Raw genomic sequence first — 17438 nt, 5'->3', positions numbered from 1 at the left:
TCTGGTATTGCTCCTGCTTTGCTTTTGGCAAAGTTCTGCAAAAACCTCACTGTAAGGGATTTTTCAGCTGTAAACTCAAGGCCCTTGATGTCTACAGAATATGAACACTACATCATTGATACTTGTGTTGGTACAAGTAAACCGTAATCATTGTAAATCTTGTTTGCACTTGATATTAATTGTCTTTGTTCAGATACAATCTGAATGATTCCAGAGCTGACGAAAAGCCAGTTTGTTGACTGCCAACTGATATTGATATGTGCAGGGTAATAAGATTAACTTTTCATATATGCAAGTCATATGCATGACTTGATCACATGTATGATTGATCGACGGCAACTACAGTTCCCAAACTGATGTTTATGTGATTAGTCTTCCACAAGTGTTGAGCCTTGCATTATTTAAAGTCACTGAGAAGGAACAGATAGAGAGAAGGGCACAACATGTTGCAAGTATTGATATTGCTGACTGAACAATGGAATGAAGGTCAATGAGCAATTTAAATAAAAATGTAAGGTGTGATCAGTTTATTGAGCTGTCTGCCACCTTCTCTCATAAAGCCATCTTATAGTCTGGTTTTAATTAAGGCAATTAAGAATTGATTCCAAAGCTACTGGTAAATATTTTGCCGTATTTGCCCATTATATGCTGAGGCATATGGTTAGTCCATATGACTGGTGACTCCATAATATTTTACTATTGGAATTCACCGTTACAATGGAAGTCAAGTGAATTTTCATGAACCAAAGCCTTAGCATCTTACATTTGAAATGAAAAGTGCACAACTAATTATCGCTTTCAATCCCATACACTCTTTAACCTACCTGAGCAAGTTCATTGCTGTCCACAAGCCCGTCATCATTTGAATCAAAATATTCAAACATGTTATCCACCAGCAACTTTTTGAGAGACATTTTGTCATTATTTTCTTTTTTATTTTGGTGTCGGATGTATTTTTGATTCTGGACATCCAGTAACATGTTTTTCAGTTTGCTGTATTCAATCAATTTGCACTTGTCACCTGGAACAGAAAGACAAGGGATTAGTGATGGTTCACTGCAAATGATACCATCAATTCAGAATACAAATCACAGCAGGTATTAAAAGTCAAGCCAAGAATCAGCATGCCTTCTTCTGATACTAAACAGATTCTAACATTATGCAAATAATTGCCTTCGCTGAAAATAATGCACGCCAGAATTCAACTTGTGTTAGCTGATGAACTATAATAACACCCAGAGGAATTCAATGCGCGTGTATGTTAATCAATGTGATGTGGTAACAATGGCAATGGGCACTTGTGTCTGCCATTCTTTGAACTATCATAACACACAGATCAATGAGTTAAGGGTGTATCACTAGTGCACTTTAATGACACACAGAGAGTGATTCATTGCTCCTGTTAGCTAAGCAAAAGTAATAGACTAAACGCAACATAAGTTAGACACTGCTCCGAATAATATTTTTACATGAATCTCTCAATTACAATCACACAGAATGATTCAATGCAAATGTGTTATCCAGTCTATAATTATATCAATCAGGAGAACCTGACGCTAAGGTTTCGCTAAGGTGCTGTAATAACCCAAAAGAGTATTGACATTAAATCGTTAGACAACGGACAATAAACGAAAACAGAGAAATCGGTTTGTCTGTGCCTTTCAGAAACTTTGTCATGATGGCGATTGGAAAAGAGTGTTGATGTTGGGCATGAACAGTACATGGCTGCCCCATTGTGGCAAACAGAGTGTGTTTAGAGGCTCGGGCTGTGGTCATTCATCTGGTAATGATGATCGTACTGATTCACTGATCCTGCATTTGAGATCTGAGGATTTTTGGAAGACAGCAGTTGGCCACCTCTCCCGTTCTTCAGATGCCTTTTGCAGGTAGTTCAAGAGGGGTCGCTATTGCCTGGTAGACCATGAGCTCTTAGTTGGATCTTCATTGTTGAATATTCCTTTCAAAGTCAAAGCCTGAGCTAGTGCACTGAAGATAATGGTAGATTGAGGATAATGGCGAACTACTTCCATATCTGAGGAGCCATCCCTTGGCAATGCCTACCTTCACTGAGTGGTGGCTCCTGCGATATGGAAATGGTTAACATATACCACAGTCCAGTCATGGAAGTTTATTATTATAAATACAGAAAATATTTGTTTAGCGGAACTTAAGCATAAGGCCCATTCTGTCGTACACTTCAGTTAATGTCAACAATGACTCAGAACTTGTCCTCCTTAAGCATGCATAAGCAAACATCCAATGTGATGGATGATATCAGGCTGACTCTGGTACATAGCAGTGGGAAGCTTGTAAGAGGTGAAGTGCAGAAATGCAGTGAGATGAAGTGAGATAAAGAGTAGGACAATGCCACAACCAGTGGCGGAAATCCCGGGGGGGCAGGGGGAACGCCCTCTGTTTTGAGAGGTGGGGGACGATTGCCCCCCCATTTTTTGTAATCCGGATTTGAAAATCCGGTGAAATCTCAGCTTACCGCGAGACAGTGGGGGTGGGACTGCTGATCGAGGGCGCTGATTGGATGAGAGAGACGTCGGTCAGCAGGCAATGGGGGCGGGACATGATAATGCAATGCGATGATTGAAGGAGGGAGGTGTCGGTCAGAGGCAGATGTATAGGAGTGGGACTGAGGATAGAGTGCGGTGATTGGAAGAGGGAGATGTGCCCGGGTCATAAGGTCACAACGGCAGCTCTGGACACAGACCTGCGCCTCATCCGCAGGCAGGATCGAGCTCCGGCGCTGCAATCGCTGCCAAACCGCCACTGGACCATCCCCGTCCCCACCCGAGTGCCCCCCCCCCCAGGCCCGGGAGTGGCCAGGGAGGTCGGGAGTCAGACGGGCGCGGTGCCCCCAGGCCCACAGCCAGCACAGAGAAGCAGCGCTAAACCCAGCTCAACACTGCCTCTCCCGCCGGGTTAACCTACAGCCCTGTCTGGACTTACGGGAAATATGGCCCAGGCTTGCAGCCAGTGCGGAGAAGCAGCGCTGGCTCTAGGGCTCCGGACTGGTATTCCGTCAGTCCAGGCAGGGCTGGAGGTTAACCCGGAGAGACAGGCAGAGTTGAGCTGCATTTAGCGCTGGATTGAGCTGTAATTACCGTTCACAGGGCCCACGGCAGAAGCCATCGAAGCGTCGCGTGTGAGTGTGCGTATGCGCGCGCGGCCGCCAAGAAATTGTGTCCCCCCCTGTCCCCCGGTCCCCTCCATATTTTGAAAGCGATTTCCATCACTGGCCACAGCTTTGGTCAACACCAATCTTTACTTTACTGTTGCAGACACATTATGTCAGATCAGTACTCGTGTGCCATTAGATTCAGCCTGGTCCACTACTCTGAAAGGTTAGATCCGGAGACAGCTGGCTAACTAGATACATACTAGATACATATCTGGCTTCCTGGTAGGAAGCAGAGGATAGTCGTGGGTGGTTGCTTTTTGGATTGGAGGCCTGTGACTGGTGGTATGTCTCACAGATCAGTGTTGGACTCATTGCTGTTTGTTTTTGATATCAATGATTTGGAAGAAAATGTACAAGGCATGATTAGTAAGTTTGGAGATGATCCAAAAATAGGTGGTATCGTGGACAGGTTATCAAGAAATACAGCGGGATCTTTAACAGCTCGGTAAATAGGCCGAAAAATGGCAAATAGAATTTAATACAGGGAAACGTGAGGGATTGCATTTTGGAATTCAAACCAGAGTAGGAATTTCACAGTGCAGGCAAGGGTCCTGGGGAGTGTTTTAGGACAAGGGAATCTTGGAGTACAAGTATATAGTTCCTTGAAACTGACCCCACAGATTGATAGGGTGGTGAAGAAGGCCTTTGGCATGCTGACATTTATCAGTCAGGAAATTGACTATAGAAGTTGGGACATGACAGTTTTTCAAGCTGTTGGTGAGGCCTTAAGGGCCTGTCCCACTTAGGCAACTTTTTTGGTGACAGTCGGCCACAGTCACTGTCGTGGCATGACACAGAGAAACAGCCTCCCACGACAATGTCTACGACAGGCTGCAACAAAGTCGACGTCAAGCTACGATAAGCTACGTCAACCGTCGTCCCAATTCGTTGTGGCATGCGACGTCAACCCACGACAACACCCACGACAGCACCCATGACAGCCCACGACAGCCCACGACAGCACCTACAACAGCCCACGACAACCGAAGTCAATCTATGTCAGCCCCCAACAAGCTACAACAAGCTACGATCCTGACGGCGTCAGCTGAAGGTAGGTGGAGAGGTGCACTTTTTTTTAAATGACGCGACACGACTTCTCGTGACGCCGATACTGTCGCCGATTGACCTAGCATGACGTAGGCTGCCGCCACTTGAATTCACCGAAGTCAGCAACCGGCGACAGCCAACATCACATGGCATCAACCTGGCGACAGCCTACAACAGCACCTACGCCAGGAGAAGTCACGCAAGGCAAGCGAACTGTCGCCAAGAGGTGTTGAACATTTCAAAATCCAAGCGGCGACAAGAAAAAGGCCACGAGACTCGAGGCAACAGCTCATGACAATACAGGCGTCACGCCACGTCACCCCGCCACCATGTGGTGACAGCCTATCTTCCGTCTGTCGCCAAAAAAGTCACCTGTGGGACAGGCCCTTTAAAAGGGGACAGGCACTGGACTCACGTTCATCTTCAAGAAAGGAGTCAAATTTAATTGTGATAATTACAGAAGGGTTTACCTGCTGTTTGCTATAGGGTGTGTCATAGCTCATCAGGTCATTGTCAACCATTCACTCCCAGAGGTGAACATATGCTCTTAGAATTGAGACAGATGCTTCACATCCCCTCTCAGTTTGACAAAGTCAAAGGCTTTAATGAGATCCAGAAAGTCCATGTAGAGTGGTTGGTAGACGGAGGATTTCTCTTGAAATGATGGGCGGTGATGGTCATAGCCATTGTGCTTCGAGACGATGGAGTCCAAACTGCATGCTACATGCAGAAGCTGTGGTTGTCAACTTGTGACTCATGTTGAGTGATGCTGCACCAACAACCCCTTGTTCAATGTCAGCAACACCAAGGAACTGATCATTGCCTTCAGAAAGGGGAAGTCCAGAGGCCACGTGTCACTTTTCTTTTGTGGATCAGTGATGGAGATAGTTTGCAGCGTCAACGATAAATCCTCTTTTGAAGCATTTGGGAACCTTAGACTGCAGAAGGAGAGGTTGAAGATGTTCTGCGGTCTGCCTCAAAGACTGAGATTACACAGCCGTCAGGGTCTGTGAGGGCACATGTTGCTGTGTCATTGTTCTTCCTTTCAAAGCATGTTTGAAACACTTTGACCTCATCTGGAAGTGATGTCTAAGGTGGCTAAGAGCCTTAGTGGCAGCTGTGGCTTCACAATTAGTTCAGAGTGAGACATCTCTTCTCAGTACTGAAGCTAGTTCAGGTTGCGACACCTTTTTATAGTGGGGCTGAAGCTGTACCACATTATGACTGTCAGTTTGTATGTGGCCTACACAGCAAGCATTCTGTCGCCGCTGGTCTGATTGATTTATATAGTTGCACTAAAATTCTAGGATCTTGGATTACAAAAAAACTTCATCACTGGGACTTTCCTCAGATTAAGTCTGGATTTTTGTAACTAATATATGGAGAGTGATCGCTGGGATTTGTTCAATTAAATAATTGAAAGTTAGAGAATGGAAATAACCCCCTTGGCCTACCGAGTCCATGCCACCCATTGATCCCTCTTCACACTAGCTCTCTGTTACCCCACTTTTGTATCTGCTCCCTACACATTAAGGGCAACAATGTTTCCATTATTCTTACATAATCCAAGGACCAGAAAAGTAGGAAACAAACTAGAAGGGCTCTTTACACCTGCCAATTCTTATTGTCCCATGTTACACCCTAGCAGGCATTACTGTAGCAAGTTTAAAATCTAATGCACAATTTCATGGGATGATAAATGGGTATAAATCCCCCACAAGAGATTTCCACCAATTTTGCTCATCCTATTTTACATCCTTTTATCAGAAGTAATTGAAAAATCTATTATTAGACTTCAAGATCGGCAGTCAAGTGTAGTATCGGAATCACCTTATGAGGATCACTTCTTAGTTGTATCAAGCTTCTACAACATTTCCAGCAAATGTATCAAAGCTATCAGCAAATCTATCTTTGGATATTTCTTGGTGTGTTCTCATCACTCCTACATTGTACAAATAATCAAAGCTGCTTCTTCAAGCACATTCCTCATAAAGCATGAATTTTCTGCCAGCAAGGATGATAGATTCAATTTCCTCCAAGTACTTCAAAACAGAAGTAAGTTGCATTTATCTTCTTTAATGTGTCAGTGAGGTGGTTGAAGTTTCATGCATCAGTTCTGCAGATGATGACAACCTGATTTTATTTTTATTTACGGACAGACAGCTATATTTGTGGTAGTGTTTGGAATACCAGAATGCACTGATTTATCATACTGCAGCTAAATGAATAATGCCCAGTTTACATCACTAATCAGTCCCACCATATGGAAGAAATCAACTCTCAACAATTCCACACCCAAGAGATACTGTAGTGGTTGCTGATACAGAATAATAAAGAGCTATTAAATTAGTGATCCAGAGAACATGAAACTGGAATACTGATCTCCTTCTGAAGTACTGAACATGAACTGTCAGGCACAGTTTCACTAGAGACATGAATTAGCTGTACATTTTACATGTCTCAAATAAGTAACATAAATTAAAATTCTATCTTCTTGTTACAAACATTGTCTATCTGCATGCATTGTGATCCATAAGTAATGCAGCCCACGATTCTTCTCCACCAGGGACAACATAAATAAATAGAATTCTTCTGTAAATTTCAAAATTGTCCGCATGTCACTGCAAACAAGAACTCTGTACCCTTCCCCATTTCAACAACACATTGTCAGGCGTTGCTGAACTTCAGCACAGCAATGAAATCTCTCTCCAAAGTTATCCAGGCTGTTACTGATAAGCTCTGCTCACCTTGATATTATGCTGAGGCATCTCATGTTTCAAGAAAGCGCCACTGGGATCATGGAGAAAAAAAGCTGCACTTAAATATCATAATACTGGTGAAAAAGATCACTGGTGAAATATTGGTAAAATACTGGTTACGAATATTGAATAAGAGAAGCAATCTATTGAATGATTTATGTTTGGAACATTGAGGTATTACTGAGGTATTAGTAATTACCAATGGTACTGTGCATTAATGTATTGGGTATATTATGAGGTATTAATAGGCAAATAGCAAAGATAGGTACAAAATGCCGGAGTAACTCAGCGGGTCAGGCAGCATCTCTGGTGAAAATGAATAGCTGACATTTTGGGTCAAGACCCTTCTTCAGACTGAGAGTCAGGGGTGAGGGAAACTAGATGTAGGAAAAGGTACAAAGCATAAAAGAATGAAAGGTATGTAAAAACAAATCAAGGAGCAAAGATGGTCAAGGCAAGGTGGAGCCAACAATGGCCCATGTAAACAACTTCCATTTGTGTAGCTCGATCAGTGTAGCAATACAATGCAAATCATTTCATAGCAGCTACAAACAAAAAAACACCAATCAAAATTAAGAGAAATTTGGACTTTGGATGAAATGTTAATCAGAGGGTCAGTTTTCTGGAGCAAGGGTTAATGAGGGAAGAGATATGAGGAAGCACAGAGATGGAGTTTTAGAAATCCCATGCTTAGCATCCTGCAGTCAATGACTGAGCAATTAAATTGGGAAATGAGCTAGAGGCCAGAACTGCAAATTATTCAGAAGGTTGTTAGAAATCAATGCAGTGGGATTCAGTCAAACTCCGAATATGAATAGATTTAAAACAAAACTGTTTTAATCTTTTTACAAGCAGTTACTAATGTGCCTGGAGAATCTCATCCTTGCTTCTGCCTCGATCAATATCTGGATTGTGCACTGTAACCCCGGTTTTGTTCAATACATAAAACTGAATAAAAATAAGAATTTTTAATTTGTAATAGCTCTGTCAGACGGTACGAGCTCATTCCAAGAGCTCTCCCGAGTTTATAAAAAATCAAACTCGTGGTAAGCACGGAGAATGAACATAGCAGGTACGTCGGAGCTCGGGGACGTCCCTTAGCGGCTCGTAACGCTAACGGCAGGTACTCGGGAAGACTCGCTAATGGCAAGTAAGTACGGGAAGACTCGTGAAGATTTTTCAACATGTTGAAAAAGTTCACGAGAGCCCCGAGTACTGGCGAGTGGCCATTACCGTTCGTCTCCGAGTTTGAATCAGGGCAAACTCGGGAGAGCTCTTGGAATGAACTCATACCGTGGGACAGGGCTTTAAGGGTGTCAGGGGTAATGGGCAGGTTAAGAAGGAAAGATAGATCAGCCATGATTTAATAGCAGAGTAGACTTGATGGGCTGAATGGCCTAATTCTGCTCCTAGACCTTATGAAGTTACGAATTCCCAGATGTATAGTCACAGTACAGTACATTCATTCAATAATACTTAAATGCCCTGCAGTATCCCTTAATTAACAAACTACTGACCACAATTTATCACAGCTCCTCTCTCTCGCCATTTTCTAAATCAAATCTTAGTTATTTAATTAGTCAAAGTTTTTACTTATTTGTTCTGCTGAAAGGATAGCCTCCTGAAATATTAACTGTTTCTCTCTCCATTAACACTGCCTGGTCTCAAGTATGTATATCAAGCATGTTCTACTCTTCTTTCTTCCATCGAATGGAATATCTTTTTGCTTTCTAATGTTTTATGCCATTTTAGTTGGCATAATTAAATAATTAATTTTGTTTGATCATCGAACCTGTGGCAACAACAGTCACTTTTTTTCTAAATGTTTTAACTTAAGAGCCATCCAATTGTTGTAAACTCTCATTAGTGTAGAGATAATGTTTATTTTTTCTTATTTTACATGTAATTTTAATCAATGGCATATGATTCATCAGGAACGTTGCCGAGTTGACCACTGAAGATACTTCTCAGTTGATTATTTTTCATTTACTTAGAGTTTATGAGCTATGATAGTAATGAAACTCCTTTACAACAAAGGCTAGCCTAAAAAACAATAGATAAAGGCACAAGTTGAAGAAATATACAGGCATCCCCCTCCCTACATAAGGGTTCTGTTTCTGAACATTGTCTGAAGCCAATTTCCCCTTTAGTCAGGAATATCCATTTAGAAAATATCCATATTGTATTGCTCTAGATACATTATCCTAACACCACCCACAATTAGACTAATACTCTATATATATGTACCCAGTCATTAATTAACAATGCAAAACATTTTATTATTATCATTACTCTGTTGAAAAATGCACAACATTTGCGTAAGATCACACTCCTACAAATCAATTCATCCATAACCTTGGAAGCCTCTGTATCATTGAACTGACGAGAACACAGAAGATGAATATAGAGGAATATCAGATGTAGTGTACAACAGGCAATTAACCTGTATGCCTTGTTTTATGGACCATTACAATCTTCCCAATATCTCTGCCTTTATCCCAATTAATTCTGGGCTCTGTGGATGTAGCTGCATGTTAATTTCTACATGGAAGTGAAAGGGATAATAACTAGAACACTGATTTCTCTCTGTCTCCTATACTATATCAGTCCATTTGATCTGACCAGAGGAAGCAAATGAAATCCAAAGTGATTTGATTGAGAAAATGGGGGGCAAAGTAATGCAGCAATGAGAATCAAACTCGACAAGCGGGATGCTGCAAAGTGTAATAAAATAATAATTCTGGATATCAAGCACCATTTGTGGGAGTGACTTGTTCTCTCCTTCCTCTGCTGTGCTCATTTAGCTTCTATTTACACCTTCTCCAGATAGATCAGTGATGATTACCAAGCTCTCAGTACATTGTCTCAATTGGTACCACCACCAGCAGTTGTCTGCACCATATCAACATCCCACCCCTATGTTCGCTCCACACCTCCATCTCTGCAAATTAAAAGTGAATGGTTTTGATGTTTTGATCGAAGGTTCTCGGCATGGAAGGGTAGATTCTGCCTGGGTTACTCCAGCATTTTGTGTCTATCTTCAGTGGTAACCAGCATCTGCAGTTCCTTCCTACACATATCTCTTTTTCATTCTGTGATGCTGCTTGACCCAATGCGTATTGTGAGCATCTCTCTCTCTCTCTGCCTGATTTCCTCCATTTGCAGATTTTTTGTTTTGCTTTCTGGGGATTGATTTTGCAGCTGAGACCTCAGAACGTCATCAACATATCAGAATTTCAGCACCTTATAATATATATACGATAATGAGTTAATAATTACTTTCGTCTCAAGAGTAACTGGATATCCAATACATAATTTCACAAAACTGAAACTCGCTACAATTCTTGAAAATAATTCATAAATGGCATTGTAACTGACATCCCTATTGAACTAACGTGAAGATAACAGTACTGCAACTGAATTCTATATTTTTCAGGTCTGAAGCTGCATTAAAATAATTTTTTGATGACGCTCCAGTGCAGTACTAATAAAGTGATTAGTTGTCATATGTCTGTCTTTTAGATGAGACATTAAACTGGAAGTCTTCTTCACTTTCAGGTGAAGATTCAAAAATCTCATAGCGGTGCTTTTCAAAGGAAAGGAGAGTGGATGGAATCTCCTTTAGGTGATGTTAAAACTCAACTCCCATCACTAAAGGAAGTGCTGCCTGACTTCTCAAGTGTATCCAGAATATTTTACTCGTATATCATTATAACCTTGAAGACTCTTCAAAACCACTTGCTTCCTTGCTGGGGATTGCCTGAGATTCTAAAGGATGCCACTTTAAGGCACATCATTCCTCACTTTGCAGCTGAGGAGAAGCCAAAGGCAATAATTCTTGAATTTCTGAAATACAGTGCAAGTGGTGAGACATACTACCACCAGCGTGAGTGCATCAAATTGATTTACCATGGCTATATATCTCCATGGTGCAGATGAGTAGCATGGATTGCTCAGGCATCCCTTTCTTCTCATACTCCAGGATATCAACCCGAAACACAACTGAATTTTATATATCCTATACTGCTGTCAAGTTGGGTCTGTGGCAGGTAGTGAACAAACCATGAGAACCAACTTGCAAAGAACACTGAGATAACTACCATCTTTAGTGATGTCAGTTGAGGATTTAACATTGGTTAGCGAAGGCCTCATACACACAAAACTCCTCTGAAAAATAATGAGGGTTAAACCTATCTGATTTTATCCTCATCAGTCTCTCTGTGGCAGGTGCATCTGTCCATTACAGCAAGGGTGGAAGTGAAAAATTCCTATCTTCACATTGAGAATGGCCTGCACCATATTGTGCAGCATTATAATCATGCTGTATGAGATATAATAAATCTGGCAGCTCAAAACTGGGTGTCCACGAGTCACTATGGGCCAGCTTCAGCTGTAAGAATGTACCCTATCTCTGAACCTCTGATCCAACATATTCCACTCTCTGCCATTGCAATCAAGCCACGGTATCAATCATGGTTCATTAATCAATGTAGAAAGGCCAATGCCAAACTGGTGAAAAGAAAATACACAAAATGATATGCAAAATACAGTATGTTTAAGAAAGAACTGCAGATGCTGGAAAAATCAAAGGTAGACAAAAATGCTGAAGAAACTCAGCGGGTGAGGTTGCATCTATGGAGCGAAAGAATAGGTGACGTTTCCGGTCGAGACCCTTCTTCGAGAAGAAGGGTCTCGACCCGAAACGTCACCTATTCCTTCGCTCCATAGATGCTGCCTCGCCCGCTGTGTTTCTCCAGCATTTTTGTCTACCTGCAAAATGCGGTATGGTGTGGGCCAAAGGGCCAATTTCTGTGCCATTCTACTCCATGAATTTACTGAACAGCAAAAGCAATTTGCAATAAACAAAGCTAAACAATCTCATAAACAAAGAATCAGATCGAAGCTACAGAGTTCTGCCATATACCAGTCCTAACTGGTGATGAATAATTAAATACCTAATGGAAGCTCCAGGAATGTCGTAATCTATGCCGAGCCCAGCATGTGAATGCTAAATAAAAGGCTGAAATATTCACAATATGTTCAAACAGAAATCTCAGTAGATGACACACGTCAACTTTTCCATGAGGTACCCACTGGCATACAGCCAATTTCCAATAAATACGATTCTTGCCACATGATAACAAGAGTTGGCCGAGTGCATTGGAGACAGCAAAGGCATTGGAGTACAGTAAACCCTTGCAATAATAGACCAAGGGGTTGGGGTGGAAATTAGTGTTGGTTGTCCACTATAACAGGGTGTTGGGAGGATAAATGTTACTTAACTTAACCCAAGGCTGGGTGGGAAGAAACGTGGCATTGTAGGGGGGTGGGGGGGTAAACTGGTGGGAATTCACACAGGACGAGGAGCATCAGAGCTCCCGGCTCCACGCGCGGTGTGCCAGGGATGGGGCTGGTACACACACTGCCTTCATGCTGCTCACTCACTCTCTCCACTGGGATTGTGCCTTGTGGCACCAGCTCTTTGGTGGAAGTGGGGAGGGGAGGGCAACAGGAGCCTCACTCCGTTACCAGGCAACCGAGGCGTGCGTTGCCAGGGCGACGCCGGTGCAGTGGTGTGTGCTGCATCTGCATCCTCGCTGTGTGGCAGCCGCTGCAAACCCGTGCTCAAAGCAACTGTTCAATAGTGTTTTACTGCTCACTCTCTCCCCGCCACTGCCATCCTGCGGCTCAACTCTGCGCTGCGCGCCACCCACCATCTGGCACCACGAATGGAAGCCTCTGTCCGCTAAAACCGAAATCTGTCACCCGGAGGTCCATAATTGTGAGGGTTTTCCATGTATATAAACAAAGAACTGCAGATGGTGGTTAATAGACAGAAGGACACAGACTGCTGGAGTAACTCAGCAGGTCAGGCAGCATTTCTGGAGAACATGGATAGATGATGTTTTGGTTTGAGCCTCTTCTAATAGACGGGTCTCGCCGCAAAATGTCACCTATCCATGTTCTCCAGGGATGCTGCCTGACCTACTGTGTTACTCCAGCACTTTGTGTCCATCTGTGGGAAGTATGCTACAGTTCCAGCCAAACTCAGTATTTCTCTCTCCACATGCACTGAGTAGTTTGCTGGACATCTGACTTGCTTTTCACGGCGTTCACACAATCCAAGCTGCTCCAGTGCATTTAAAACACTGACAATTATCTGAAAATGGCCCAAGTAAATCATGTTGTCAGATCTCAGGACAGATCCCATTCAGCTTATTACCAGTCAACCATCAGCAAGGTGATGAAGGTCTCACAAATTTGCTATCAAATACATCTTTCTCACCAATAACCTGTTCATTGTTGCTTATTCTGCAGTGCTCCTGATCCAAAGAGCTGGACTATAAATGAGAAGTGGGAATGACTGGTCTTGATGTTAAGGCTGCGTTTAAATGAATGTGGCCTCAAAGAGCCGTGTTAAAGCTCATCAATGGGCATCAAGGGGAAAACATTCCAACGGTTGAAGTGATGCGTCACACAACAAGAAAATGCTTGCAGTGGTTGGAGATTAATCATCCCAGCCTGTCTGTCATTGCAATGTAGACTTTGCCAAATGGGAATTGTGCTTTGGTATGGCAGTACTCTACTGGACTGTATGTAAGAAAATAATTTCACTGTGCATTTGCACTTGACAATAAAGAACCATTGAACCATTGAATCAATTGCTTTCATTCATTCATCAGGGAAAAGGAGACATGGCCACTGATGATTGCACAATGTTCAATTCCAGTCACAACTCCCCTAATAATGAAGCAGACCATGCTTGCCTGAACCAAGACCTGGGATGATTTTCTAACAAGGGTTGATAAGTACCAAGGAATATCTGCACCATCAAAATGCCAAGTATTAACCATTTCCAAAAAAGGGCGAATCGAACCACCTACCCTTGACATTCAACATATTACCATCGCTGAGCTCCCATCATTTCTGCAAGCCACATAAATCCACGTCAGAGGTTGGATATTCTGAAACAAGTGAATGGCTTCCTAGTGGGCCTGTCTCACTTGGAGATTTTTTAGGCGACTGTCACAGTCGTAGCAAGTCGCCAAAAAAACGGCGACAACCCACGTCATCCTGGTGACAACCTACGATAGCACCTACGTCAGGAGAAGTCAAGGTACGCTCATTGACATCAAACCCACCATCGGCGAAAATTTTTCAACATGTTGAAAATTTAGCGGGGATCAGAAAGACGCTACGACTTTTTGCGCGACTGAGGAGATTACTCCTGACAACCACCGGCGAACATGTGGCGACAAACTAGTCGTCTGTAGTTCACTAAAAAATCGCCTATGTGGGACAGGCCCATAAGAGCCCAAAGCATTTCCAACATTTACAAAGCAGAAGTTAACAACTTTAGATATACTGTCCACTTACCAAGATCAATAGCCCTCCCAAAACATTCATAAAGTTTGTCACCAAATTGGAAAAAACTTCCTGCTTGGTTGAAACTTCATCCAATGCCCTAACCATTCATCCCTTCCATCACTGGTGCGCTGTGACCTCGATGTGTACAATCTGCACCAATTCCTGTTACTCGCCTGATCTGCTCCCAACAGCCATCCATAAAATTATGAACTCTGCTACCAATGACAAGAGCAAATGGTACCAAGTTCAATTGAATTGAATCAAAGAGAAATCTTTAAACAGGCCCTTTGGCCCATCAAGCCATGCCGACCATTGATCATACTAGTTGTATGTTATCCCACTTTCACATCCACTCCCAAAACATTGGGGGCAATTTATAGAGGCCACATGTCTTTAGGATGCAGAAGGTGACCGGAGCACCTGGAACAAACCCACATGGTTACAAGTCGAATGTGTAACCAAAGGCGTACAGGTATGTAGGTAAATTGGCTTGGTAAATGTAAAAATTGTCCCTCGTGTGTGTAGGATAGTGTTACTATGCAGGGATCGTTGGTTAACGATGGTCCGTTGGGCCGAAGGGCCTGTTTCCGCGCTGTATCTCTAAACTAAACTAAACTCCACTCAGGCATCACCTGACGTCAGGATTAAACCTAAGCCAACCAGCTGCATCACTTTGTACATTTTCCTGAATTATATTGTCCAACACTTTTTCCAACCTAGAATTAAGTTATTACTCCTCATATTTGCCAGGACAAATGCAATTTGTCCAATTACTACATACCAATTGACTTAATGATCAGCATACTCTTTGAAGGCAACAACGCTAGTTTCATTTAAAGTTTTTGATTATACTCCGTTGTCGAGCACATCAAAGCATTATAGAGACAAAGAACTGCAGATGCTGGTTTATACCAAAGATAGACACAAAGTGTTGGAGTAATGTCCCTATCCCACTTACAAAACCTGAACGGAAACCTCTGGAGACTTTGCGCCCCACCCAAGGTTTCCGTGCGGTTCCCGGAGGTTTTTGTCAGTCTCTCTACCTGCTTCCACTACCTGCAACCTTCGCCAACCACCTGCAACCTCCGGGAACCGCACGGAAACCTTGGGTGGGGCGCAAAGTCTCCAGAGGTTTCCGATCAGGTTTCCTAAGTGGGACAGGGGCATAACTCAACAGGTCAGGCAGCATCTCTGGAGAATATGGAGAACATGTCTGTGGAATTCTCTACCTCAGAGGGCGGTGGAGGCAGGTTCTCTGGATGCTTTCAAGAGAGAGCTAGATAGGGCTCTTAAAAATAGTGGAGTCAGGAGATATGGGGAGAAGGCAGGAACGGGGTACTGATTGGGGAGGATCAGCCATGATCACATTGAATGGCAGTGCTGGCTCGAAGGGCTGAATGGCCTACTCCTGCACATATTGTCTATCGTCTATTGATGTTTCAGGACGGGACCCTTCTTTAGCCAGAAATTACACCTTTCCTTTTCTCTCCAGAGATGCTGCCTGACCTGCTGAGTTACATAGAAACATAGAAACATAGAAAATAGGTGCAGGAGTAGGTCATTCGGCTCTTCGAGCCTGCACCACCATTCAATATGATCATGGCTGATCATCCAACTCAGTATCCTGTACCTGCCTTCTCTCCATACCCCCTGAAACAATAATTCTGAGTTTCTCTTGATTGAGTCTTTCCGGCATTTTCTGGTTTTTTTTAAATTTCAGATTTCCAGTATCCACAGTTTATTTTTGATTTGCTTCCAACTAAATGTGTATTTTTTATACTTTTGGTTGTTGAAGGATGAATAATGGCCAGGGCCAAAATAGTGCCTGATGATTCTTTGTATCCATCTAAGGGAGCAGGGAATTCACATTTCAATATCGCACATCCAGCAGAGAATCATCACCATAATACCGTCCTCAAACATCACCTGAGATTTGAATGCTTAACTCTCCTGAGGAAGAGTTTAATCCATAATCTTTTGATGTAAAAGTAAATGTCATAAGCTCAGAGCAGATATCATCCTACATCTCAACGTTTAGACGTTATACTTTAGCAATACATCGTGGAAACAGGCTCTTTAGCCCACTGTGTCTTTGCCAACCAGCGATACTTGTTCTATCCTACACACCAGGGACAATTTCCAATTTCCAATTAACTTACAAGCCCGCACATCTTTGGAATGTGGGAGGAAACCTGAGCACCACGTGGTCACAGGGAGAACATACAATCTCTGTACAGATAGCCCCAATGGTTAGGGTTGAACCCAGGCCTCTGGTGCTGTAAGGCAGAAACTCTACTGTGCCAATTTTAATTAGCCTCAACTATCCTATTCCTTTCATTGATGCAATCCATTTGCTTGAAACACAGAAACATGGAAATTTGGTGTAGGAGTTGGTCCTGCATTTCTTCAGGACTGCTCCACTATTCAACATGATTGTAACTGAGTATTGATACTCTGGTCTGCTTTTCCTTCTCATATCCCTTGATCCCTTTTGTATTAACAAAAAGATCTTTATCCATCTAAAATACATTTCATGGTTTAATGGACTGCTGCTTGCCACTTCAAACAAAAGAACATAATTCTTCATCTCAATTTTTGATTGGATTGGTTAAACTAATAACATTGTGTTGAGTTTCTTCCAAGGATCGCTTTTTTTTACATCATTAAAATTAACTGCATACATAGTTCGTGGATCAGGAGACACAGATTTAAATTGATGGGTAAAAAAGTCAGGTAGAGAGAATAGTTATAATTTAGAACTCAATGACTAAAGGGGAGATGGAATCAGTGTCACTCAGAGTTTCCCAAAGGAAAATGGGTATGAGGGCCAAATAATGAAAGAACAAGAGGATAGAAATAACCTCAATGCTTTGCAATGAATGGGGTAGGACAAATGCTCACATGCGTCTCAACAATTTGGAGTTTGTACATTCTCCCCGAGACCCCGTGGGTTTTCTTAGACATCGTCGGTTTCCTCCCACGCTCCAAAGATGTACATGTTTGCAGGTTAATTGGCTTGGGTTTGTATATTTGGTATAAAAATAAATTATCCCTAGTATGTGTAGGACAGTGTT

General features: G+C 42.6%; 1 protein-coding gene across 2 annotated transcripts in view; it reads right to left on the bottom strand.

Moving 5' to 3' along the window:
- fstl5 (follistatin like 5) overlaps positions 1 to 17438 on the bottom strand; it is a 738182-nt gene that overhangs the window by 327537 nt on the left and 393207 nt on the right. For both annotated transcript variants that reach the window (XM_033018303.1, XM_033018313.1), the window contains exon 5: positions 825 to 1021. In XM_033018303.1, the coding sequence (XP_032874194.1) occupies positions 825 to 1021 (197 nt within the window). The remainder of the gene's footprint in view (positions 1 to 824; positions 1022 to 17438) is intronic.

The sequence above is a fragment of the Amblyraja radiata genome, chromosome 1 (genome assembly GCF_010909765.2).
Source record: "Amblyraja radiata isolate CabotCenter1 chromosome 1, sAmbRad1.1.pri, whole genome shotgun sequence".
Taxonomy (NCBI): Eukaryota; Metazoa; Chordata; class Chondrichthyes; order Rajiformes; family Rajidae; genus Amblyraja; species Amblyraja radiata.
This window is presented reverse-complemented; position numbering and strand designations above follow the sequence as displayed.